The sequence below is a fragment of the Rhinolophus sinicus genome, chromosome 14 (genome assembly GCF_057876585.1).
Source record: "Rhinolophus sinicus isolate RSI-liver-muscle chromosome 14, RSI-T2T, whole genome shotgun sequence".
In the NCBI taxonomy this organism is placed as follows: domain Eukaryota; kingdom Metazoa; phylum Chordata; class Mammalia; order Chiroptera; family Rhinolophidae; genus Rhinolophus; species Rhinolophus sinicus.
Window position 1 is genome coordinate 18146636 of NC_142514.1, and position 26379 is coordinate 18173014.

Here is a 26379-nt window from a genome sequence, read left to right on the forward strand (position 1 = left end):
CATTGCCTGGGTTTAGAACTTCATGGTGAGGGACTTTGAGACACTTACCCTCCCGGTGCCTCAGTTGTCTCATGTGTAAATGGGGGTGATGATAGAAACTTTCTCCATCGGGTTTTTATGAGGATCACATAAGTTAATATGTGTAAAGTTAATGTGACTGTGTAATTTATTATCCAACTGGGACATCGTGGTCCAGGTCAAATGTTAAGCCAGACGGGATGTGAGGACAACAGGCATAAATCAGGGCTGTCCACGGGATGCGGGGTGACCTTATGGGAAGTTCTTAGACTAGTGCCTGCTATACACTAAGCACCACAGAAGCATTTGCTATTGTCAGTATCTCGGAACCTTGAGACACCTCATGATGGGGCTCTGACACCCAGAAAGGGGAGGAGGCGACTCGTCCGAGGCCACAGTAAGTGGCAGAGCTGGGACCCAGCTCAGGGCTCCTGTGTCCCTTTCAGGCCTGCCTGGGCTTCTCAGAGCCACACACCTCTCAATGTGTGCGACCTTTTGCCTGCCTCCTTCACCACCCTCTGACCACAGGGGGAGCCAGTGAATGTGCTATCATCTAGTAAAAAACTGAGGCCCAGAGAAGGGCAGATTCTTGCCTGAGGCCACACGGCCAACATTCTACCCAGGCCTCTTGGCTCTTGCCTGCTGCCATCTCCACTGAGCCAAGGTCTGGGGTGCTGGGGGGCTACCCCTGCATTCTAGAGCGAAGGCTCAGCCCCACTTCTTGGTCTCCTGCAGCAACTCCATGGGAAGAACCTGGTTTTTAGTGATGGCTACGTGGTAAAGGAGACGATTGGTGTGGGCTCCTACTCTGTGTGCAAGCGCTGCGTCCACAAGGCCACCAACATGGAGTATGCTGTCAAGGTGGGCCTCTGACCGTGGCTCGGTTCTGGCGGCTGGGCTGGGGGAGGCCGATGTAGCCTTGGCCCTTTGGTGGGGGAAGGTTGGTGCCTGAGCCTCTGGATAGGTGAAAGGTGTGCGGCTGATACCCCAGGCTCTGAAGGGTGGGCTCTGGGGCAGCGAGGGACTCTGGAGACTGTCCCCCCTGACACCGCCACATGCACGCCCTTTCCTCAGGTCATCGACAAGAGCAAGAGGGATCCCTCGGAAGAGATTGAGATTCTTTTGCGGTACGGGCAGCACCCCAACATCATCACTCTGAAAGATGTGAGTGAGGGTCCTGGAGCCTGGGGTGGGGACAGACACTCCACTCTAGGATTGCTCTCAGGCTGCCATTCCTTTGACTTCTGATCCTCCTCTGCTCATGGGAGGGGTAAGACCCTTGGTGCCTCTGGTCTGGCTGCACCCCAGGAGCCCCCAGTTCAGACTTGGGCATTCTCTGAGAGCTTTCCTCCAATCAGGGGACCAGAGCCAGCATCCTCCTGTGCAGGGAGGACAGGGACCCAGACAGGCGAAGGCCCTGCCAGGGCCACTGATGCACAAAGCAGAACACCCCCGGCTCATGTCATTCTTTCCTGTCTTGGTGAGCTGGTGACAAAGGGGCCCAGGCCTGGCATTGAGTGGAGGGGCCTGATGGCAAGGTCTCCTGCAGGTGTACGATGATGGCAAACACGTGTACCTGGTGACAGAGCTGATGCGGGGTGGGGAGCTGCTGGACAAGATCCTACGGCAGAAATTCTTCTCGGAGCGGGAGGCCAGCTTCGTCCTGCACACCATCAGCAAGACCGTGGAGTACCTGCACTCCCAGGGGGTAAGTCAGGTGGGGCCCCAAGGGGGGTCAGGCTGTCAGCAGAGCGCACGAGCCGTGGACTGGCCCAGGCAGTGGCAGCCTTCCAGCCAGACAGAGGGGAGACCAGGGACGGGTGGTGGGTGAGGGCATGGATTGAAGGGAGGGAGGGAGAGAGGATGAGGCCAAATTGTGAGCAGGAACATTTATTCAGTTCCTACTATGTACCGGGCACCGTCCTTCCTTTCTTTCTCCTTTTTTGTTGTTGCCAAAGTATTTTTCCCAACTTTTTATTGAGGAAAAAGTTCAAACCTATAGAAAAGTAAAAGAATAGTAGAATGAAAACCATTTCCCTTCTAGAGTCACCACATCTTAACAATCTGCTACGTGTACTTTATCACTCTTTGTCTCTGTCTTTCTTTCTCTCTCTTTGTCTTTTTCTGTCTCTGTCTATATATAAATACATATTTTTATGGGTGCATTTGAAAGGAAGTTGCAAAGTTTATGACACTTGACCCATAAATACTTGTAATTAAAGCATTTCAAAGCATATCTCAGACCTCACACCATCTTAGTTGTATATCTATAATTAAAAAAGACAAGTGTTTTCTTTCATAACAACTAACAAAATTAACAGTTACTTGTTTTCACACAGCACCCAGTCAACAGACATATTTCGCCTACTGTCCTTGCAAAAACATCATTTTGTGATTGGTTTATTGGAGTGACAGGCTCACACCTTTCACTTGTTATATCCCATAAGGCTCTTTTCTGAAACAGAGAAAATTTACACATAGTAGATCTCAAGTATTTAATGTGATGAGTTTTGTCAAATGGGGACAACCATGTGACTTCCACAGTAAAACCCTTTTATGCCACTGACTTGTTGAAGAGATGGGTTCTGTGGAATGTGTCTGCTTGCTTCCTCATGGCATCGTTTTAATTCTTTATTGCCTGTGTTTCCTATAAGCTTCAAGTGCTCTGAAATCTTCACTTATTATAGGTTCAGCTTCAACTTCTTTTGGGAGATAGGAGTTAAAAACACTTCATGGAAAGTACATTTAACTTCATAGGGCATCACATTCATGAGTGCAATGTCACGTTGCCATAAATGTCAGGTGGTTACAGTCTAGGAGGGTGAAGGGGCGGCAGGCAGTGGGTGGGCCTGATGGCGTATTGTAAAATCCTCATCAACCGTTCACAAAATGGTTTCATCCTTTCAGGATCTCTGCCTGAATCACTTATTGGGGTTTGCAAAAATGGCAGTGTTTGATTCTAATTTATTACGGGGTTCTTTTGTAAAGAAAGAACCTGGTTCTTTCTTTCTCTGGTTACCTCATAACCAGAGCTTCAGTTTGGTTACCACATGTACTGTTATGGTCATGTTTGAAGTGGTTTTGGTTTTTGAAATGGCTAGTGCAAGCAGACTAATATTTAAACACCTCAGGTCAGACAGTAAATGTGTTTCCTTTTCCTGTTTTGTTCTCAGGTGAGTACTAGTTAAAGTTACCCCCAGGAAGGTTTAGAAGACAGAGCCAAAGCAGTCAGTTTCCAGTGGGTCAAAACAAGGCAGGACTTTCAAGAGTGGGAGCTTCTTCCAAAAGTAGTGAGCCCCTCCGCTAGCCCTAAGTACAGACAACCACTTGGTGGGGGTGTTATTGGGAGAAAATTGTCTCTTTCCCAAAGCCAGGAGTCTATGGGTCTCCAAAGCTTCTGGCCTTTTCCAAATACCAGAGGCAGATGAAGAAATGGGAAGCTCTTGTTGAATCCAAATACGGAGGGAACTTCTCTGAGCTAAGTACGCATTGGCAATATCTGTGGTCTAGAAGCTGGGAATTACTTAGGGGCTGAGGGAGGGGAAGGGAATGACAAGGGGCAGGGTCCACTGGGACCGCCTATATCTTTTTATCGAAGTATCACGTAAACACAAATCGTAACATACAAGTCAACACATTTTCAAAAAATGAATACACCCATGTAACCAACACCTAGACCAAGACACGAAGTATTTCCATTTCCCCCAAATCTCCTTGTGCCGGTTCCAGTTCAGGCCCTCCCCCCCGCCCCCCCAAAGATAACCATTCTAAGCTAACTTCTAGTAGCTTCAGTTAGTTTTGCCTGGCCGAGTTTTATACAAACATGCCCTTTTATATCTGACTTCTGTCACTCAACATTCTCTCTGAGATTCACCCTCATTGTTGTGTTGGCTGCAGTTCACTTGTTCTTGATGTTGTGTAGTTTCCACTGTATGAACAGACCATAATTAAATTGTCCCTTCTACTGTTAATAGACTGTGGGTTGTTACCAATTTTTGACTATGACAGATAATGCTGTTGTGACATTGTAGTACTTGCTTTTGGTGAGCATATACGTATGTTTTTACGTTCTGTGTATACCAAGCAGTGGAATTGCTGCGACACAGTGTATGTGTATGTTCATCTTTAGTAGATGTTGCCAGTTTTCTAAAGTTTTACCAATTTACACTCTCACCAGAAGTGTGTGAGAGTTCTGGTACTCGCCAACACTTGGTATTTTCCCTCTTTTTAATCATAGACATTCTGGTACCTATGGAGTGGTGTCTCTCCATGGTTTTAATTTGCATTTCCTGATGACTAATGAACTTGAGTGCCTCTTTGTGTTTGTTGCCATTTGGACAGCCTGTTTTATTAAATGCCTGTTCAAGTCTAGTCCATCTTTAGAAATTGGATTTTTCATCTTATTTTGCAGGAGTTCTTTGTTTAATATGTGGAGCCCCTTTAAGTCTCTAACTTCCCTCATGTTGTTTCTATAAGGGCCCCAGCGTGCCGGGGACAGCCTGTTTGAGGACTCAATAGAGAGTCACACTTTGGCTTCTCTGTTGAACAGATGATTTACATAGAAGGGTGTCATCTTCCTTTTTTTCCCGGCTGGTCACAGGCACCTAAATGCACATCATTCGATGATGCTTGATGAGAACAGAGACGCTGTTGCTGCTAAGACGCTGGCACTACATAGTAGCGCCTCCCACAGGCCCGAGTGCTAAGCACGTACATACATGTGCTTAGGGCCTCAGTAGTCAGTGTCATTCATCCATTCATTCAGCAGGTATTTACTGAATACCTACTATGTGCTAGGAACTTTCTAAATGCTGGGATACAGCACGGAGCAACACACTCATGGAGCTTACATTCCAGGAGGCAGAGTCAGAAAACAATTAAGTAAATATGATGTCAAATAGCGGTAAATGCTGTGGGTGAAAGGAAGGCCGGGGAAGGGAACTAAGGAGCACTGCTCAGTGATTGCCATTTTACATGGGATGGTCCCGCCTCGCCGATAAGATTTGAGCTCAGACCTAAAAGAAGCAGAGAATGCGCCAGGCAGAGGTCTGAGGGAAGAATGTTCCAGAAAGAGGGAACAGCAAGTACAAACGCCTGAAGGCAGGAGTGTGCTTGGCATGTGGAAGGAAGAGCAGAGGCTGCTGGGGCTAGAAGACCAGCGTGCAAGAGATGTGGGTGAGGGGCAGGGGAGAGATCAGGTGGGGCCACATACCCTGTTTCCCCGAAAATAAGACCTCGCCGGACCATCAGCTCTAATGCGTCTTTTGGAGCAAAAATTAATATAAGACCCGGTCTTATTTTAATATAATATAAGACCAGATATAATATAACATACCAGGTATAATATAATATAATATAATATAATATAATATAATATAATATAATATAATCTACCAGATATAATATACCAGGTATAATATAATATAATACGGGTCTTATATTAATTTTTGCTCTAAAAGACGCATTAGAGCTGATGGTCCGGCGAGGTCTTATTTTCGGGGAAACACAGTAGGCCATTACAAGGACTTTTCCTCATAAGAGAGGAAGCCTTGGAGGCTTTTGAGCTGGGATGACATGATCTGACTTAATTTAACAGGATTGCTCTGGCTGCTGCGTTTAGAACAGACTGTAGGAGGCGAGGGTAAAGCAAGGAGACCAGTTAGGAGGTAGTTGCCACCATCCAGGATGGGATGGGATAAGAGTGCTGCCAGTGGGGGGGCTGAGAAGTGACAGGGCTCGGGATATGTTTTAATGGTAGAGCCCACAGAGCTTGCTGATGAGTTGGTAGAGGAATAGGAGAAAACAAGGGGAATTGAGAATGCCTCTTAAGATTGTGACCCAAGCAGTTGGAAGGCTGGAGTTGCCCTTAGGTAAGATTGTGTGACGAGCAGATTTGAGGGGAGAAATGAGGAGTTGAGTGTGGACAGGTGAAGTTAGAGCTGCCCCGTAGACACTGACATCGAGATTGCAAGTTGGCAGCACCGTTTCAGCCCCTTCCCCTCCTTTCAGATTCTGGGTCCTTTTGTCCGTCTCCGTCTCTCTGGGCCCATCTTCCTAACTCTCCCATCCATGGCAGTTGACCTGGGCCATAGCAGCCTGCCCGCAGGTCGTGCACAGGGCACTGACCCCAGCCCTCTGCCCGCAGGTTGTGCATAGGGACCTCAAGCCCAGCAACATCCTGTATGTGGACGAGTCTGGGAACCCCGAGTGCCTGCGCATCTGCGACTTTGGCTTTGCCAAGCAGCTGCGGGCTGAGAACGGGCTCCTCATGACACCCTGCTACACCGCCAACTTTGTGGCGCCTGAGGTGAGTGGTTCAGCCTCCTCAGCCGTGAGGACTTGCAGTCTGCGTGGCCTTGGCCCAGGGACTAAGGGAGCATCCACCCGTGGCTCCGACCCTTGTCCTGCCCTTCAGGCAGTAGCAGGCAAGCCTGTGGGGCCACTTACGGCTGCCCCTCAGGTCACGCTCCCCTGCCTGCCTTCCTGCCAGGTGCTGAAGCGCCAGGGCTATGACGAAGGCTGTGACATCTGGAGCTTGGGCATTCTGCTCTACACCATGCTGGCGGGGTGAGTGTCCCATTGACTGGACCCCCTCCCAACACCCCCACCTCTTCCTTCAGCCCTGTGCACAGACTGGGGTGGTGCTTGTCTGATGGGAGAGACAGCCCTGCCTCAGGAAGGTCTGAATAGGGACATCGCCCTGCCTTTGGGAGGGGCACCTTGAAAGATGCTGCTCTCAGGAGCACCCAGCCTGAGGGGGAGACACAGCCCCCCACCCCACCGCTAGCCCCAGGATGGAGGCCAGAGGCTATACCCAGACTGGGTGGACTTTTCTCCAGATACACTCCATTTGCCAACGGACCCAGTGACACACCAGAGGAAATCCTGACCCGGATTGGCAGCGGGAAGTTCACCCTCAGCGGGGGGAATTGGAACACAGTTTCAGAGACAGCCAAGGTGAGGCTGCGAGGCCAGGACCCAGCTCGTTTGGGGGTGGGGAGGCAGAGTCCCATCCCAGGGCTTTTCAGCAGGTCACGAACAGGTGACCTGAAGCCTCGTTTCTCCAAATGGAAGATTTCCCAGGCAGCCTCCCCACTCCCACCTTGTTTGGACAACTTGGTGATCATTCACGCCCTTCCCGTTTCTGGGCTCTGCGGGGGCAGAGGCTGTAATCACAGCCCCTGCCTTGGGGGAACTTAGTGTGGGGGGAGATACAGGCTTGCACCCAAGGAACAGAGATGCCAAGCAACACGGAGAGGCGGGTCCTCCTGGCCGGGAGACAGGCAGTGGGGGTACAGACTACAGCTACTGACCACACAGAAGCCTTCTCAGAAGAGGGAACATTTGAGCTTGGAGTATTGCAAGTTTCCAGTTTTTTATGGGAACCTCTATGCCAGTCACTGGGTTGAGCCCTAATGAACAGTACCACCTCCTATCAGCCTTGTGAGGCAGTACTATTGTTAAGCCTATTTCTCAGTAGGGAAACTCAGACTAAAAGAGTTGAAGTAACTTGCTCAGGACACTCAGTTGATGAGCAGAGGAGTCAAGTTTTGAACCTGAATCTGCCCAATTCCAAACTTAGATTCTTCCCACCTTCCTGCATGGCTTCCAGAAGGTGAAAGGGAAAGAAAAGAATATATCAGAGGAAGTCCCAAAGAAGGGCCTGAGCTCAGGGGTCCCTGGAGCAGTGTGGGGAATGGATCACAGGGGCTACTGCAAGGGTTCAGGCAAGAGATGGTGGGAGGTGGTTGCCTTGCTCATTCCCCATCAGTGGGACACAGCTGTCTGCTCCCCTGCTGGCCCCTTACACCAACCCCCTTGTCTGCTGTGCCCCTAGGACCTGGTATCCAAGATGCTGCACGTGGACCCCCACCAGCGCCTCACAGCTAAGCAGGTCCTACAGCACCCATGGATCACCCAGAAAGACAAGCTTCCCCAGAGCCAGCTATCCCACCAGGACCTACAACTTGTGAAGGTATGACCACCCCGGGGTCCTAAGCTGAGGTTCCATGGGCAAGGACTTGGGGTGGCAGAGCCAGGAGAGGCCATGTGTGTCTGTCCTCAGGGAGCCCCGGTCTAACGTGCAGAGGTGTCAACAGTAAACTCACAGGCCCCCAGTCCTCTGGGGAACAGAGCCGCTGCCCTCTGAAGCCTCCAGAATGTTGTAGGAGGCAGAAGTAATAACCCTGAAGAACCACCAGGGCTGGGGTCTGGAACACTGGGAGGAATACATGTGCCCCCTCCTGCCTGAATCTGCCACCATCGTGAGCTGACCTCCCACTTCTCCCCCAGGGGGCCATGGCAGCTACATACTCTGCACTCAACAGCTCCAAGCCCACGCCTCAGCTGAAGCCCATCGAGTCATCTGTCTTGGCCCAGCGGCGAGTGAGGAAGCTGCCTTCCACCACCCTGTGAGGGTCCCGGGCGTCTCGGCCGCAGGGCGGTGCTAGCTCAATGCAGGCAGCCTACGTCCCAGAGGGAGCGGGCCTGAGTCACAGGCCAGAGGAAGCAGAGCCCCAAGGGGCCCAGGAAGCAGCCAGACCCGATCACCCCAGTGAGGGTGTGAGAAGTGCCTTCTTCCCCAAGACAGACTCTTCTCGGTTCAGGCTCCACTGGTTGAAATTGATTCACTGTACAAACTCTTATATTTTTTTTAAGGAAAAAAATGACATCAACCACCATGGATTTTTAAAAGATCCATTTGCCTTTCTGGGAGCAGAAATAGCCAGTGCAGCCCCAGGAGGGGCACTGAGTCACACTAGGACTCTGTGGCTGAGACTCCTTAGAGCAGCTTTGGGTTCCTTCCCTGGGGACCCCCACAATTGGCCATCTGTAGCCATCTGCAACCAACTCCGCGGCAGTCCAGCATCACCTTCCACAGCCTTTGGCTGTTTAGCAGAACTTGCTATATCCCTGGTCAAGTCCTTTTCCGTTCTGTTCTGCCGGGGGGTCTGGAACCACTTCCTGCTGGAGGAGAGCACCGAGACCCTGTGGCTCTCAGCTCCAGGCACCAGCACCCACAACTGCCCTGCCAGTGGGCCCCCTGCAGTCAGGGTGGGCGGCTCCCGGAGAAGGATCAGAAAGCACTTTTTGGCTGACTTCTGCAGGAGTCTGCCACAGGACAGTTCACGGGAGGCCTGTGGGGCGGGCCAGGAGGGGCAGGGGCTTTTTTTCATTTCTTTCTCAGCTGGTAACTCAGGGTTCATCTGTCCATGGCCTTTCTAATAAACTTACGGTTGAGTTGAAGCACTCTTGCCTCCGCTTTTCATCCCTGAATGTGCTCGCTCTGCTATCAGGTGCTGAGGACTTTGGCAATGACAAGTAATGGACCAGGGCCAATTAGCCCAGCTGCTTGGAGCTCAGGTTGTTCGAGGAGCGTGTGGGAGTCTTGCTGGCCCTGCCCACACATTCCTGCCAGGGGATACCATTATGCTATTGGTAACAGTAAAGGTATTATTAGCTAGCCACCAGTGACTAAGTGCCAGGTACTGTGTCTGGGCCTTACGTGTATGTCATTTAATCTTAACCCTGTGAGGTAAATGCTATTATTATCCCTGTTTTATAGAGGGAAAAACTGAGGCTTAGAGAGGGAGTGACATTGCCTCACACAATAAAATTTTTCTGAGTACCTATTTCTGGCCCTGTTCCAGGCACTTGGTGAACCACTAGAAAACAAGGTCATTGTGTTCATGGGTCTTACCTCCTAGTGGGGAAACGGACAATTAAACCAAGGTCAGCTACTGATAAGACATATGCAGAGTTAAATTGGGGTGAGAGATGGGGTGATCAGGGAAGTCCTCTCTGGGGACGTGACCCAGAAGCTGAGATCTGAATGATGAGAAGAGGCCAGGCAAGACCAAGAGGCAGAGGGCAGAGTCAGGACAAAGGCCCCAAGGGGGAAACAGGCTGGGCATGCTTAGGAACTAAAGAGAGGCCGACATGGCTTTGATGTCAGGGCCAGAGGTTTGCACAACATGAAGTAGGAAAGGAAGGCAGCGGCCAGTCATACTGGGCTTCGTAGGCCAGGGGAGGGAGTTAGGGTTTAATTCTAAGTGAGCTGCAAGTTCTAAAAGGATTTAAGTGGGCCAGTGACATGATTTGATTTACGTTTTTGAAAGATCACTCTAACTAATGTGTAGAGAATTGATGGTACTGGTGGGAAGCAGGGTGACCAGGTCGGTGGCTGCTGCAGTAGCTCAGACAAGAGATGAGGTGGCCTGGACCAGGTGGTGGGAGTGGAGATGGGTAGGGAGTGGGCAGGGCCAGGATGTGCTTTGGAGGTAAAGCAGACAGGACTTATTGGCAGTTTGGCTGTAGAGGCTAGAGGAAAAAAGATTCGTGGATATCTTCCAGATTTTTGACTTGAATAATGGGGTACTGAGGGAAAAGCTGGGGAAGAGTAGGGTTGAGAACTCTGTGGGAGACACCTTTTAAATATCCAAATAGAGACGTCAACTAAGAGTTGTAATTAAAAGTTGGAGTTGTGGAGAGAGGTCTGGATTGTAGGTGTAAGTTTGGGAGGCATTAGTTTGCAGAAAGTCTGTGATGCCAAAAAGCTGGGATCTTCCCAGTGTGATCCATGGACCAGCAGCATCGCCATCATCTGGGCGCTTATTAGAAGTGCAGCTTCTCAGGCCTGTCCCCAGACCTGCTCGGTCAGAATCTATATTTTAACAAAATCTGCATGTGATTTGTATGCGCCTTAAAGTTTGAGAAGTGCTATTGTAGGGACTGAGAACAGAGGAGAAAAGAGAGACTGTGGTTTAGCCTGGCACATCCTAGCATGTAAAGCCAGCATGGAGGAGGGAGAGCCAGCAGGAGACGGACGTAACAGCCAGTGAGTGGGGACCTGCCAGTTTGGGAAGATTTGAAGCCTTATGAACCAGGGCCTGAGAGGTGAATAAGGCCTGTTACGATGGAAGGAGATCCTGACACTAGCAGCTCAGCTTCAGAGCTGGCCTGGGCATGAAGTTTCTGAGCTAGCAGCTCCCCACAGGGGCAGGAAGCTGTGTTGGAGCCCCAAGGGCTGAATACCCACTGACACGGTACTGAGCCCCTAACCTGGTTGTGTTCCACTTTTCTGAGACTCAGTTTGCCATTTGTGCAGTGAAACCAACATTGCCTGTCCCACCCGCCACTCAAGGTTGTCCATGCCGACCCCACCACCCCAGCTGGAATCCTGAGCATCATCCCTGACTCCTGCCCCTGCTTCCCCCAGAATCTGTATCCAGGCCCCATCAATTGTCTCCTAAACATTTTTGGCATCCATTGCTGCCTCTCCTTCCTCCCTGTCCTCATATTTGTGTTCTTTGCCACAGCCTCACTGATTCCCTCCAGTCTTTTGTGTCCCCAGCGTGCTCCATTTAGAATCACAAATCTGACCCAGCATGTGCCCTGGCGTGGCTCCTCATTGTCCGCAAGATGGAGCCCAGGCATCCTAGCCTGACATTCAGTGTCCTGTGTGTCCCCCGCTGAGCCCCAGCCTCAGCACTCATAGCTTGTCTCCAAATTGCTCACAGGCCTGAACTGCATTCTGCCAGTTCAGGCCTCCACTGGATTCTGTTGCTGTGTGCCCTGGCTAACTTCTACTCATCCTTTAGAAAAACTCAGATGACACCTCCAGGAAGCCAACCAGGACCGCCCAGACAGGGTTTGGCAGCCCCCTGCTGGGATCCCTGGACACTCTCATTCTCCATCTCTTTGCACGTCACACTGTTTCAGAAACAGCTGATGATGTGTTTTCTCCCCACCATTCTATGAACTCGAGGGTGTGGCTGTGTGCTGTTCATTTCTGTACCCCCAGCACCTAGCGCCAGGCCCCTTAATGCTCAAATAATCATCCCTGAGCTCCTGTCTGTAGGACCCCCCTTCCTATGACACATGGGCTCCAGTCTATTAAACAGACGACGTGGAGGTGCTGGACACCAAGTGTTTTCCATGCTTTATTCATTTGATCCTCATGTGAAGGAGATAAGATTCATTCCATTCCATACATGAGAAAATTGAGGCTTGGAGGTAAGTGGTTTGCCCAAGGACAAAGTGAAACAGCAGAGCAGAACTCAGAATGATGTCTGTGTGATTCTGAAACTCACTCTTAACCAGTGTGCTGCCCCACTTCTCTGCTTCCGAGAATGCCCAAGATCTACTTAAATGTTCCACAGACCTATCTGGGTATCGCTCTTCTCAGCCAACCATGTGGTCATAAAGGTTCCTATAGTATCGGGGTCTGGTCTCCGTTAGGTGATGTAGTTGTTAGAAAGTTATATTTCCCAGCTGGCAAACAGAACAAGCTGGGAAGTTTGGGGAGTTTCCTATGGACAGTCTCAGGAGGTAGTGAGTTCCCCATCACCTGGGCTGCACACACAGAGAACTAATGAGACTTGTCAAGATCTTAGAAGAGATTCCTGTCCTCCCCGAGTCGAGGACTGTTTGGATGACCTTACATGTCCCCTCTGAGTCAGAGACTCAGATTCTCAGTTGTTGGCACACACCTCGAAATCCCTCAGCATTTCCTGCATGTTACCCACTTATACCAGGGGTGCCACAAAAATGTGTACACATGACTTATATTCATCTTCGTTTATATATTGAGTATTACAATTTTAATACAGTTTTTCCCTTTATTAAATTGTGTATACCTTTTTTTTGGCACCCTCTGTATAATCGTGTTTTCCATGATTATTTCTGACACAGGCACTCTCAGAGAAAAGTCTAACTTCCTACATATGTTAAGTATCCAAACAATTGGTACTTTGGTTAACACATGCATTTAATTCTTTCAAACCTGTGATAAAAGGCCACCGTTCTCGTTCATTTAATGGTTCTAATAGTAGGCACGATTTACCGAGTTCCTGCTTTACACTGGGTACAGTGTAGACACCATCCCCAATACTCAAAGCAATCATTTCTATCTTATGACAAGGAAACTGAAGCTGAAAGAGGAAACTTGCACAGTTTGGGGAGGTGGCTGAGCCAGGTTTCGAATGCAGGTCTATCTGGCCCCAAAGCTCATACTATATCACCCTGATGTATGGGCTAGATTTCAACCCAGTGACTCATAAACTCGCACAGTCAGAAGGGCCCTACAGGCCGGGACCGATCTCCGCCCAGTACAGGAATCTCCCATAAGATACCTATCTGGCTTCTGCTCAAATACCGCCCGCCACGGAGACTCCGCCACATCACAAAACAGTCCCCCGCACGGGTGGAAAGTTCCTCCACTTTCAACTGAGGTCTTCTGAGTATCTTCCATTTCTTGGGGCAGGGGGGAGGGGGGGATTCCCACTAACTCCAAAGGACTCGAGGGAGAAATGACTCAACAGTAACAGAAGGGAAGTCTAAATGAGCACTCCCACCCCCAGTGGAGGTAGCTACAGCGGCAGGCTAAAGGCTGGTGCTGAGGCTGTGCTGCCGAGAGAACGACCCTGCACGGTGAGTGGGGGGGGCCTCCGGAGCCATCCCCTCTCTCCCAGGACCATGCAGGGGGGCCCCCACCTATTCGCTCCGGCCTCGACTCGGCCCAGCTCACCTGTGAAGGCAGCAGTGAGTGGGTAGTGGGAACAGACGTGGAGTCAGATGGACCTGTGATTACATCCCAACCCCAACGCTGACCTTCTGTGTGACCTTGGGCAAGTCATTTCACTGCTCTGAGGTTTCCTCAACTGTCAAATGGGGCTAGTGAGCATTAAAGGAGAGGGTGTGTGAAGCTTCTACAGAGCTGCTCAGTTATAAGCAAACAACAACCAGGGCGTAGGAAGCAGTCTAGAGCTGTGGTTAAGTGCAGACTCGGCTTAGGCTGTCCTGGTTTTGTTTAACTTTTTTCTTGAAGTATAAGTAGTCCTGGGTTAGAATCCAATTTTGACTACTTGCCTGTGTGAACGTGGGCAAGTCATTATAACCTCTCTTCCGTAATTTCCCCATCTTTAGAATGGGATTAATAGTAGTGTCTACTCTTTGGTGAAAGTAAAACAAGGTAATAATACATCAGAAGCACATAGCACAGGACCTGACACATAGGAAGCACTTAACACGCATGGGCTACTATCCAGTCACTCCCCCACAGCATAGACTCCACCCCTCAGTTCATTCTCTTCTCTCTCTCTCTCTCTCTCTCTCTCTCTCTCTCTCTCTCTCTCTCTCTCTCTCACTGTTTTAGCAGAGGGAACCACATCCGAGTCTGGAGAGAGGTCAACTCATCTGAGCATCTTCGCCCCATGGGGATAGAGGGGAGCCCTGTCATAAGGACCTTCTCTCTCTCTTCCCCTTCTACCCCAGAGCCTCTCTGAGTTATAACTCATGTGTTATGACTCAATCTGAAACTTCTTTTTATAAGTAATTTCCTCTGTTGCTCTTCTCTTCTTCCGCTTCACACCCACCCCCACCCCCACAGCCCCGGCTGTGGGCTGACGAGAAATCGAGGGGCAAATGACACATGTTTGAGCTGGGCCTGAGGCCTGTACCTGGGATGGGCCTGTAGTCACTCACCCATTGTACAATGTTCTTGCCAGGGCTGGATTTGGGCAAAGTCACACCTGCTGTCACTACCAGGCCCTATGCATAGGCTTCCAAAAGCATCTGAAGAGAACTAAATTCTCACTCGGAGGACTATGTAGAGGATTGGAATCAGAAGGCATGAGATTGAGGTCAAATCTCAACTCCAGCCGTGACGAGCTGTCTGACCTTGAGCGTCACTTGGCCTCTCAGAGCTTCATTTTCCACATGTGCAAACCATCCTCAGAGGGTTATGAGAGTAAAGGTTCTGGCACACGTTAGGTGCAGAACAAATGGTAGCTGAATTACAAGAATGCTTGATAGAAACTTCAGAGCTGATGACACCTTCCAGGACCAGGGGAGCTTAACATGGGGTCCATGGGTTTCCCAGGATGTGTAAAATGTTGAATACAGGTGTATGTTTCTGGGAGGAGAGGGTGCAGGGTTTTCACCAGATTCTCAAAGGGTTTTGTGCGCCCCCAAAATGTTCAAACCATTGTTTCCAGACCACCAGATAACGAAAACTTACTTTACAAGTACGTGGACCAGCCTTCCTGTTCCAGCATTGTGCTGTTCATTCAATAGACATGTGTGTTCCAGGCACGGAACGTACAATGATGAATGCGCCTTGCCCTTCCGGAGCATCGAGCTTCAGAGAAGTAAAGTGAGTCAGCCAAGGGCACATGCTTCTGAAGCAAGCCTACTGCGGAGATTGGAACCCAAATCTCTGACTGCAAAGTTGACGGCGTTGTGTCCCAGTAGAGGAGCCCTCCAAGGTCTATGGCTTGCCCGAGTTCCCTCTGGTGGCCAAAATCAGCAGGATGAGCATTCCATGAGAAAGGGCCTGAGGTCACACAGAGAGCCTGGTTTGGAGCTGTAGGCACACCTCCTGAGGTGCTTGTGAAGTGCCTGTAGGTGGCAGGTGACTATCCTATTCTGAACTGACTCAGGGAGGGGGTTTCCCTTCCTAAACTCCAACACGGGCCACAGACCATGAGGGAATTCCACGTGCAATTTATATCAATTATATTGAGGTTTAATTTACATATAATAAAATGCATAGATTTTAGGTACGATTGGGTAAGTTTTGACAAAGGCATACACTTGTGAAACCCATACCACTTTCAAGATAGAGAACACACTCATTACCCACAGAATGTCCCCATGTCCTTTCTCAATGTCCCCCAATGTCAGAAGCAGCCATTATTCTGATTTTTGTCGCCATAAATTAGTGTTGCCTGCTCTAGAACTTGTATAAAGGAATCATACAGCTTGTACTCTTTTGTGTCTGACTTCTTTTGTTCAACATGGTATCTGTGAAGCTTCATCCAGGAATATATCTTGCATGTATCAGTAGTTCACCACTTTTTACGGCTGAGTAGTATTCCATTGGGCGAATATGCCACAATTTGTTTAATCCATGTATCTGTTAAAGGACTTATTTTTCCCCAGTTTTTGGCTAATATAAATATTCATGTAGGATCTTTGTGTGGACATATGTTTTGATTTCTCTTGGGTAAATATATGGAAGTGGTTTTGCTGCATCACAGGATAGGTGTATGTTTAACTATATAAAAAAATTACAAAACGGTTTTCCAAAGTACATTTTACACTCTGACTAGCAATGTATGAAAGTTCCAGTTCCTTCATACCCTTGGCAATCTTTGGTATTAGTCTTTTTAGTCTTTTTAACGTGTCGTTCTAGTGGGTGTAAAGTGGTTTCCCTTTGTGGTTTTAATTTGCATTTCTTTAATGACTAATGATGCTGAATATCTTTTCACATGCTTATTGACTATTCCTATATATTCTTTTGTGTGTTCGAACCTTTTGCTCCATTTTTTAAATTGGGTTATTTCTTATAGATTTTAAAGAATTCTTTGTATATTCTGGATACAAGATCTGTGTATTGTGAATTTTTTCTTCCAATCTGTCACTCGCCATTTTATTTGAAGAAAAGAACTTTTTAAATTTTGGTGAGATACAATTTATTTCTCAAAATTTAATTTTGTTTCTTTTTTTTTTCTATTGAAAAAGTTTTATGACCTAGCTAATGATCACAAAGATTTTATTTCAAGGGAAATCCGTAATTTTAATGGAAATTATACTAACAACCACTGAGCCCTTGTCACCAATAACTGTGCTAAATCATCAGAGTGACCTCCATGAAACAAATTATCATCTCCACCTGACAGATGAGAAAACCTAAACAGTGAGAAGTTGAATAACTTACTCAAGGGCACCCAGCTAATAAGAAACAGTTGGGATTAAATGCAGGCAGGTCTGTCTAACCTGGAGCTGCCTATTCCCAGCCTTTGCTGCTTCACTGCCTCCAGACTTTTAAACCTAGGTGATCCTTAGTGTGGGTATTTTAAGGATCTGGAAGATTTATATTGGGATTGCAACAGATCTATAGCTTAATTTGAGGAGAATTAACATTTTAACAATATTGAGTCTTTTAATTATGAATACAGTATATCTTCATCTATGTAGGTTTTCCTTAATTTTTTCAGCAACGTTTTGTAGACTTCAGAGTTCAGGTCTTGCATATCTTTTGTTGGCTTTATCCTTAAGAATTTGATATATTTTTAAAAAATATTGTCCATGGCATTGCTTCTTAAATTTCAATTTCCAATGGTGTGTTGTCAGTATATAGGGATACAACTGACTTTTCTCCGTGTACTGTGCTATTTTGCTTAACTTAATTATCAGTTCTAAAAGCTATTTTTGTAGATTCCTTAGAATTTTCTACATAGACAATCTGTCCTCTGCAAATAGAGATAATTTTACCTATTCCTTTTTGATCTGTATGACTTGTATTTCTTTTTTCTTGCTTATTGCGTTGGCTAGACTTTCTGGTACAATATTAAATTTAAAAACATCCTTGCCTTGTTCTCAGTTTTAGGGGGAAAGCGCTCAGTCTTCACCATTATGTACGGTGTTATCTGTGGCTTTTCCCCTAGATGTCCGTTAGCAGGCTGACGTTCCCTTCTCTCCCTAGTTTGCTGAGCGTTTTTATCATGAATGGATGTTGGATTTTGTCAAATGCTTTTTCTTTACTTTTTTTTTTTTTTTTAACAGGACTTTATTGGGGAACAGTGTGTACTTCCAGGATTTTTTTCCAAGTCAAGTTGTTGTCCTTTCAATCTTAGTTGTGGAGGGTGCAGCTCAGCTCCAGGTCCAGTTGCCCTTGCTAGTTGCAGGGGGCACAGCCCACCATCCCTTGCGGGAGTTGAGCCGGCAACCCCATGGTTGAGAGGACGTGCTCCAACCAATTGAGCCATCAGGGAGCTCAGCGGCAGCTCAGCGGCAGCTCAGCTCAAGATGCCGTGTTCAGTCTTAGTTGCAGGTGGCGCTGCCCACCACCCCTTGCAGGACTCAAGGAGTTGAACCAGCAACCTTGTAGTTGAGAGCCCACTGGGCCATGTGGGACTCGAACCGGCAGCCTTCGGAGTTAGGAGCACAGAGCTCCAACCGCCTGGGCCACCGGGCCGGCCCTTTCTTTACTTTGTGAGGTGATCATGTGTTTGTTGTTATTGTTATTTTTTATCCGTTAATGTGAATTACACAGATTGCGTTCAGATACTAAACCAATGTTGCATTCCTGAGATATACAGCTCCTCAGGTTATCTATTTCTTCTTGAATGAACTTTGGTAGTTTTTGTCTTTCAAGGAATTTGTCCATTTCACCTAAGTTATTGGCATCTAATTTATTGGCATAAAGTCATAATATCCCCTAGTCGTTCTTTTAATGTCTGTGGAATTTTTAGTAACATCCCCTCTCTTATTTCAGATGTTAGTAATTTGTTTTTTTTCTTTTTTTCCTGATCAGTTTGGCTAGAGGTTTATCAATTCAGTTGATACTGTCAAAGAACAAGCTTTTGTCTGAATCAACTTTTTGTAATGTTTTTCTGTTGTCTATTTCATTGGTATCTGCTTTAAAATCTGCAAGTTTTATCTTGGCTCCTCCATTGGAAGCTGACTAAAATACCAACTCTGCCAGGCCTCGTTCTCATAAGTTGCTAGTAGAAGTGCTTGACCTTTCTGGAGGGCAATGTGGCAATAACAAAATGTTTGAAATGTGTATAACATGCACGCACTCTGTGCTTCTGAAATACTACTTTAAGGAACTTATACAATGGTGTGCTGAAAAATGTTTAAGAACTGGCAGGGGCAGAGAGAGGGGCCCCTGATTTGTAACCTTTACTGATTTTGTGATAGAATTAATCCCACAATGGCCAATTTCAAGGTACCAACATGAATGTGTAATTGGGAAGAGATGCCCACAATTGGCTCTCATGAGCCAGTACAAATAGGCTCTAGCATGCCACTGAATTTATGTTAAAGAGAGAATTAGGAATTAATATATAAAATTATGTACACAGTGTTATTTTATTGGTTGGGAAATTGATCAAATTTAATTATACACCAATGAAATATTACAACAAATGCATGATGGTACAGCTATATGATGGTATATTATACATACATGAATAAAATCTTGTTCGGGAAAATTATTAAGAACATGGAGAAATATTCATGATATATAATGTCTTCTAAATAGCAAGTGTAAGTACAGTAGAAGATCAATTTATTTTTTAAATATTATATGTATAGAAAAAACCCAAAATGATAAATAACAAAGTATTAACAATGATTCTTCTTTGTGCTTTTTAAATACTTAACAAACTCTAAAATTAAGCTACTATGAATTCGGTGGGGGGGGGGGGAATGCCACAAACTCATACATTAAAAAAATGTGTGTATATTTGTGTTTTCACAGCCCAGTCCTGCCCCAAGCATGTTTCCTAAGAATAAAAGAGGTGGGTAGATTCAGAAGTAGCTGGCTGTACCCTTGACCATAGCCCTAAAGAGCCACCTAACTGCCTTTAGGATCTCAAAGGAGTCTTAACTATATAACCCCTGGGCCCTTTGCAGGGACGCTATGGCAAAAAGAAAATGATTTACTGATCCCCAACGCAAGAAGCTAGAAGGCCTGTGTAGGGATAGGAGGGTATTCTGATTGCCTGAATAGCAACATGTTTTAGAAAGACGAAATGTATTTATTACACTGTACATCGCAGTGATGCTGGCATCTGCTCATTGGTCAGCCAACAAACATTTGCTGGGCACCCACCTAGCATCTAAATTTTTGGAGGGAAAAAGTATGACCTTGGTTTGGTGTTTGTTAAAAGGCAATCTCTGACCTTCCTCCCACTGACCACACGTTCAGCACTTCACTAGTGACCTTAACTGCTTCAGCTCATTTAATTATCAAAAACCCCAGCAAAGGAGATATTGATATTTCCATTTACACGTAAAAAAATGGAATGTCAGAGAACTTAAATCAAATGGAATCTCAAAAAACTTAAATCCCGAAATCATTAGTTCATGTCTTTTGAGGGCTTATCTGGTGCCAACCACTGTACCAAGTGCTTTATAAGTAGTATTGCCTTTATTTACTTACCCATGGAGTGAAGCTTTGATTATACTCATTGTACTTGTGAGTTTGAGGGTAAACTACTTACCCAAGGTCATCCTGTTAGAAAGCGGTAAAGCTGGTACTGGCACTGGACTTGGCATTAGAAGACCTACATTCAAATCTTGTTTTTACAGTATGATTTGGGTCAAGCCACTGAACAGCTCTGAGCTTTATTTTTGTTTGTTTGTTTTTCTTTGTTTTTAAATAAGGATTGTTTTAAAGGTATGAAAGGGTTTTGCATACCTTTAAAGCACTCTACACATGTATTATTATTATTCAATCAAAACCACTATTGATCACCAATTATGTGCAAAGCACATACTGGAAGGCACTGGGAGCATGAATACATAAAGAATTTGTTACTCTGTAGTGGTTTATAGAAAGGATATCCGCTATAAATATAAATATAAATATAGGACCACTGGTACAAAGAACTCCCATTCTTATAACTAGATTGGACTCTGGAATCAGACAGATCCAGGTTTGAAAACTTGGCTTCAGCACCCACTGGCTGGATGACTTTGGGCAAATCACCCAACCTTTCTGAACCTGTCTTTCTTCTGTGTAATATACCTACTTTTCAGCAGACTGAGTTAATTAAGTAAAGTACCCAGCACTATATTTGGCACACAGCAAATGTTCAATCAGTGCTAATTATTTTATTTATTAAGTGCGATGGGCAAGGTCCCTTCTGCCTGTGTTCCCTCTGAGTCTTGTTTCCTCTTCTTACTGGGCGCGCAGCTAGACTACATTTACCATGTTCCCTTGCTGTTAGATCTGGCCATATGACAGAGTTCTAGCCAATGGGATGTGAGCAAATGTGATCTGTCCCTGAGATCTCCCCTTGCTCATTCTCCTTCTTATAGTTTGACAAGCATGGCCACTTTGAGAGTCATGTAGTGAAGACGGCAGAGCCATGAGATGGAAGGAGCCTAGCTTAATGAATCACTGCTTAGAAGAGGTCACCTGTCAATCAGGGACACCTGTTTTGGACTTTTCATTAGCAAGAAATAAACTTGTTTTGTGGGTTTGTTCGTTATAGCAACAAGTACTACCCTCAAAAAAGGGTCCATTCTCATTTTTGGCAATTCACATCCTCTAAGCCTCCCAGAACCTGTCTTTGTGGACCTGAGAAGCCCACACAGAGGGCCAGCCAGGGTAGTACCCCTCACTCCAGATCTCTTCACACCTGGCACCTCCACTCAGTAGATACAGCTTATCAAATGATGGAAGAGCCAATGGCTGAACTCCATCAGTGTGTTGGATAGTTACCCTGACCTAGGACCCCTGGAGAGATATGGTCTGAACCTAAAAATTAAGGCTCCAATGATAACATTGTAGTGTTGGCAACCTACCAGAACAAAAAAGTCTGAACGGCATGGTAGGGTACCTCCCAAACCATATTTCCATGAAGTCCACCTGCTCCCCTGTAACTAAACTCTTGCTCACAATCCTCACTATGACTGTCTTTTCAGATTTCCAACAAGTCCCACCTCGTCAAGAAAGCCTTTCTTGACCATTGGAGCCCAATTGCTTGCTCTTGTCTCCTCTTATTTTTGTTGCTTGCAACACTCATTTGACTATTGCTTTTCCATCTGTTTTGTTACTCTTTTCTTAATGAGCTACTTTTCTTAACTCTTTGAGACAGAGAAAATTAAGCAGTGAGTTGGGAGAGAAAGCGTCCCATGGAGAAATCATCAGAACACTGAAGCAGAGTTATTATCCAACTTCTGTTATTTAACAGCTGTGTGACAAGTCACTTCCCTCTCTGGACTTCAGGTTTCCCGTCTGTAAAATAGGGGATTAAGAGCCAACCAATGGTTTTACCTATTTGTTTGATAACCACTAAAGCTCCCTTTGTGTTATTTTCCCCTTCACCAACCCTGTGTCTGTAATCAAACCATATTCACTAATGGGAGCAGTGGAAAGAGATGGAGATTTGAAGTCAGTTATATCTAGATTGGGACCTCAATTCCATAGTTCATCAGCTGTGTGACCTTAGGTAAATCCCTTTCCCCTTTCGGAGCCGGAGTGATGCTGCTTCTCCCTCTCCTTCTCTTTCCTCTTCCCCTACCTTCTCTACTACTACTTTCGCCTCCTTCTTATCCTTTTTATTTTTAAAATCAAATGTACTGTTACAATTTTCATACAATAAAATATACCCACTTAAAGTATACAGTTGGATGAGTTTTGACAAATACATACACCCATGCGAAAACACCCCAGTCAAGATATACAACATTTATTTTAGCCCTCTGAGTTCTCAAAGGTTTTCTTCTGTTTTCTTGCAAAAGTTTCAGCGTTTATGATTAGGTCTACGATCCATTTTAAATTAAGTTTTATATATTATGAGACAAGGGTTGATATTTGTTTTTTCCTTATGGATATCCAGTTGTTTCTGCACCATTTTTTGAAAAGACTGTTTTTTTTAAATCACTTTTGTTGAAAATTAATTAACTGTACATGGTGGCTCTGTTCCTGAATTCTCTATTCTATTGATCTATGTCTTTACTATTGATCTATGTCTTTATAATACCATGCTGTTTGACTACCATAGCTTTATAGTATATATAGTCATTTTCCCCTTTCTTCTGCCTCCCCCCCCAACTCCAGTTCAAGCCATTGTTTCTCAGTCTAGGACACAGCTCCCTGGCCAATGCTGGTATTATGAGCCTTGCGCTTCCCCCAGCTGAGGCAGTCGGTCGCTGGTCATCCAACCGCCGGCTGCTCACACCGGCCACCACACGGCAGCCCACCACTCATGGTGGCACATGGTAGCCCACAGCAGCCACGGCAGCTCAGCTCCAGGGAGAGCTGTTGTTCACAATCTTAGCTGTAGAGGGCGCAGCTCACTGGCCCATGTGGGAATCGAACCGGCGACCTCGGCATTAGGAGCACAGCACTCCAACCACCTGGGCCACCGGGCTGGCCCAGTATATGTAGCTTTGATTTCAGGTAGTTTAAGTCCTTCTCTCGTATATTTTTGTATTTTCTCTTCCTTGATTTTGTGTATTTCACGCTGATGGGATTCTTTTTTGAATATTGATCCAGGAGCAGAATTACTGGGACATGGACTACAGCTAAAATCCATTTGACTATGTACTAGCAAATTGCTCTTCAGAATGGCTGTGCTAATCTACATACCCAGTAGACTCCCAATATCCCCCCATTTTGGCTCCCAATATCCCCCCATTTTGGCTAACAAGTAACATTACCTAGCTTTCAGATGTTTGCCAGTCTAATGTTATAACCTGATATCTCCATGTTGTTTTTAAAAACAGCTTTATTGAAATAAAACTGATATTCAATAAACTGCAGAGAGTACAATTTGATGAGTTTTTGACATTTGAGTACAGCTGTGAAACATTCTTTGCAAATAGGTAATGAACATAGCCTTCACCTGCAAAAGCTACCTTATGCCCCTTTGAGTTTGAGCTTTTTCACCTGCAAAATGCAGCTCAGTTGTAAGGCTGTGTGGTATGAACTTAGCTTCGGGTCTGGCATGTAGAAGGCGCTGGGCAAGTAGAGCTGGTGTTACTGCAACTGTACAGCAGGGTAATTGAGTGTACCGGCCCTCCTGGAGCCATACTGCATGGGTTCAAACCCATCTATGCTATTTGCTTCCTTGGGCAAGTTTCAGCGTCTCTATGAATCAACTTCTCCACCTGTAAAATGGGAATGATAATGTGGTACCTACTTCAAAGGATTGTTATGAGGATTAAGAGTTAATATGCTTGAAAATATTTTTTCTGTCAGAGGTAAGTGAACAATTTTAGTTAGACTTTTTGAAATTTTGAAAATATTCATTAACACTTTCTCTGACATGTAGGGGTTTGGGACTATAGCTTGGTAACCTCTGAACTAAATGTGTTCTCTAAGAATGCTTACAAATTTGGTCCCATAAGGTCTATGATTTATTTAAGTGGTAATGGTAATTCTAGGAGTCACCTCAAGAGGGAATAGGAATGTACTCTTGTGGATTGTGAGAACGATTCAATAATATTTTTATCTACCCACTTGGAAATAACAATATTGATATCTGAGCAACCAACTCTTTCTTAGTATGTTACATCCAAGGCTTATGTGAGTGACAGATTGTTAGTGTCTTGTCTTTCCTGAATTTCTGTGCACATATAAACAAAAGAACTTACAAACAGCCTTTTGGAGAATAACCTGTTTAATAAGTAGAAATTGTAATAATAAGAGCCAACATTTATTTAGTGCACACTTTGTGTCAGACACCATTCTAAGTGTTTTTTGTTAGCTTATCCTATAATGCAGGCATTCTTATTATTTGATTTCCTCACATTAAAGAAAGAAAATTGAGGCCCAGAGAGGTTAGGACACTTGCCAAAGGTCACCTAGTTATTAGAGTGATTTATGGCTAATCTAGAAGAATCCTGTAGTAGGAAAAAAAAAAAGAGAGAGCCTATTCTGATGAAGGTCTTTTGGTCTCTTACCTGGTTTTGCCACTCAATCTGACATTACTAAACGTTGTACAAGCTGGCAAATGAGTCAACTAGATATGTAGATAAACACCAAAAACAAAAGTGTTCCCACCAAATGATTTTACCTTAACCAGCCTGTCATACAGTCTTCACAAAAAGAAAAAACATTAAATTTAGCGTTAGAAGAGGCATGAAGACATAGTAGAAAGGACCCACCTTCGGAGTAAAAATAACTAGGTTCAAACTGCTGACTCTTCTAAGTGCTGTGTGACCTTGGATAAACTACCCAGTTTCTCTGAGCCTGTTTTTTCAGGTATAAAAAATTTTAAATAGGGCCGGCCCGATGGCTCAGGTGGTTGGAGCACCGTGCTGTGTCCTACACAACTAGACTGAGAAACAATGGCTTGAACTGGAGTGGGGGGGGGGGGAGGCGGAGGAAGGGAGAAAAAATTTAAATAGATATACTTTATACATAGTTTGTGATATATAAACAAACTAGCTTTTGAAAAAGCACTTAATAGGATCTGACATATAGTAGAAACAAAGAACATGCTTAGCTGGATGCCTGGGGAACCTCAGAAGCACACCCCAAGACTGGATTCCTGGGTAAGAGATTTATTAAGGAAGTGCTCCAAGAAGTCAGCAAGGGCATAGGGGAAGCAGGGTAGAGAAAGGGAAGAAACCAAGCAAAAATGAGACTTCAGGCAGTCCCAGAGAGGGTAGCTTAATCCTTCAGGGAACTCAGGAGCGGAAATTCCACTGGAGACAAGTAAACTGGGCTTTCAAACTCCCACATCCAATTAGTCATTTGCTGGAGACCAGGGAAGAGGGAAGGATCAAAGCCATTCTGGTAGCCTGAGGACCATCCTCCTCAGAAGAGCCTCAGGTACCAGTCATTGGAAGCAAAAGCAGCCAAAGGAGGGGTGGGAGGAACTGGTAAGAAATCTGAGAGGACCTGGGATGAGCAATAACATCTGCTACAGGCTTTGGGTTTTTCCCTTCCTTTAGAAAAGCTTAGCTCAAGTGCTTGCTTTGCCACTTACCAGGATCAAATGGAACAATAGAACAAAAACCTTGTGAAAGTTAAAATGTTAGATGAAGTCTTTTTTTTAAAGTCAACAAGCATTTACCGAACTTCTACTATAAACCAGGCACAGTACTAGGTGCTGGTATATACATCTTAAACGCTTTGTAAGTGGGCATTTTCCCGCCAAATCGCGTCGTAACGCGGGGCTTTTTTGACATTTTCTCGCCAAAATTAGACTTTCCGTAAAATATTCATATCTTTCGATCTACTTGATATTTTTCTATGAAACTTTCAGTGTTTTAGTTTAAAAAGAGGTCTCTATTTATTTACTTTGCAAAATTTTTGCCGGTTCCAACTAGAGGCGATATGACGAGTTTACTCGTTTCCCACAAACAATGTGATACAAGATTCGTAAACTCTCAAGGAGCTTTAGATCTAGTGAGGGAGTCAGATAAGGAAATAGAAAATTACCTGACTAAATGATGTTATGAAAGTATGGTGGGGGAGAGGAGCCAGGGGTACAGGGCAGGGTGGCAGGGAAGGTTTCAAGAGGAGCTGAGGCCTAAACTGAGTCCCAAAAGATGGCGAGGGGTTTGTCAGGCAGGCAGCCAGAACGGGCATTCTGGCCAGAGGGAACAGCAGAAGCAAAATCAAAGAGATGTGACATAGCCTGACATATCAGAAGACTTGAAAGTTCAACACAGAGGCCTTGGATTGACCAGAGGACTAGGGGTTTGAACTTAATCCCATGAGCCAGAGGGAGCCATTGAAGGATTCTGAGCTGGGGAACAGCTTGACCAACTTTGTATTTTGAAATGATCACTCTGGTTGGCAGTAGCGTAAGCAATGCCATGGAGGAAGAAAAGCCGGACGGGATTGGATGGGAGACAGAGAGGCCAAATCAAGAGCTCAAAGGA

The 26379-nt window shown here is 45.7% G+C and overlaps 1 protein-coding gene across 5 annotated transcripts in view; it reads left to right on the forward strand.

Moving 5' to 3' along the window:
- RPS6KA1 (ribosomal protein S6 kinase A1) overlaps nucleotides 1-9267 on the forward strand; it is a 32797-nt gene extending 23530 nt beyond the window's left edge. For all 5 annotated transcript variants that reach the window (XM_088790624.1, XM_088790626.1, XM_088790627.1 and 2 more), the window contains 8 exons: nucleotides 754-879; nucleotides 1093-1182; nucleotides 1568-1726; nucleotides 6164-6325; nucleotides 6509-6585; nucleotides 6858-6975; nucleotides 7856-7993; nucleotides 8311-9267. In XM_088790624.1, coding sequence (XP_088646750.1) covers nucleotides 754-879; nucleotides 1093-1182; nucleotides 1568-1726; nucleotides 6164-6325; nucleotides 6509-6585; nucleotides 6858-6975; nucleotides 7856-7993; nucleotides 8311-8433 — 993 coding nt within the window. In that variant the 3' untranslated portion in view covers nucleotides 8434-9267. The remainder of the gene's footprint in view (nucleotides 1-753; nucleotides 880-1092; nucleotides 1183-1567; nucleotides 1727-6163; nucleotides 6326-6508; nucleotides 6586-6857; nucleotides 6976-7855; nucleotides 7994-8310) is intronic.
- Nucleotides 9268-26379: the final 17112 nt, after the last annotated feature.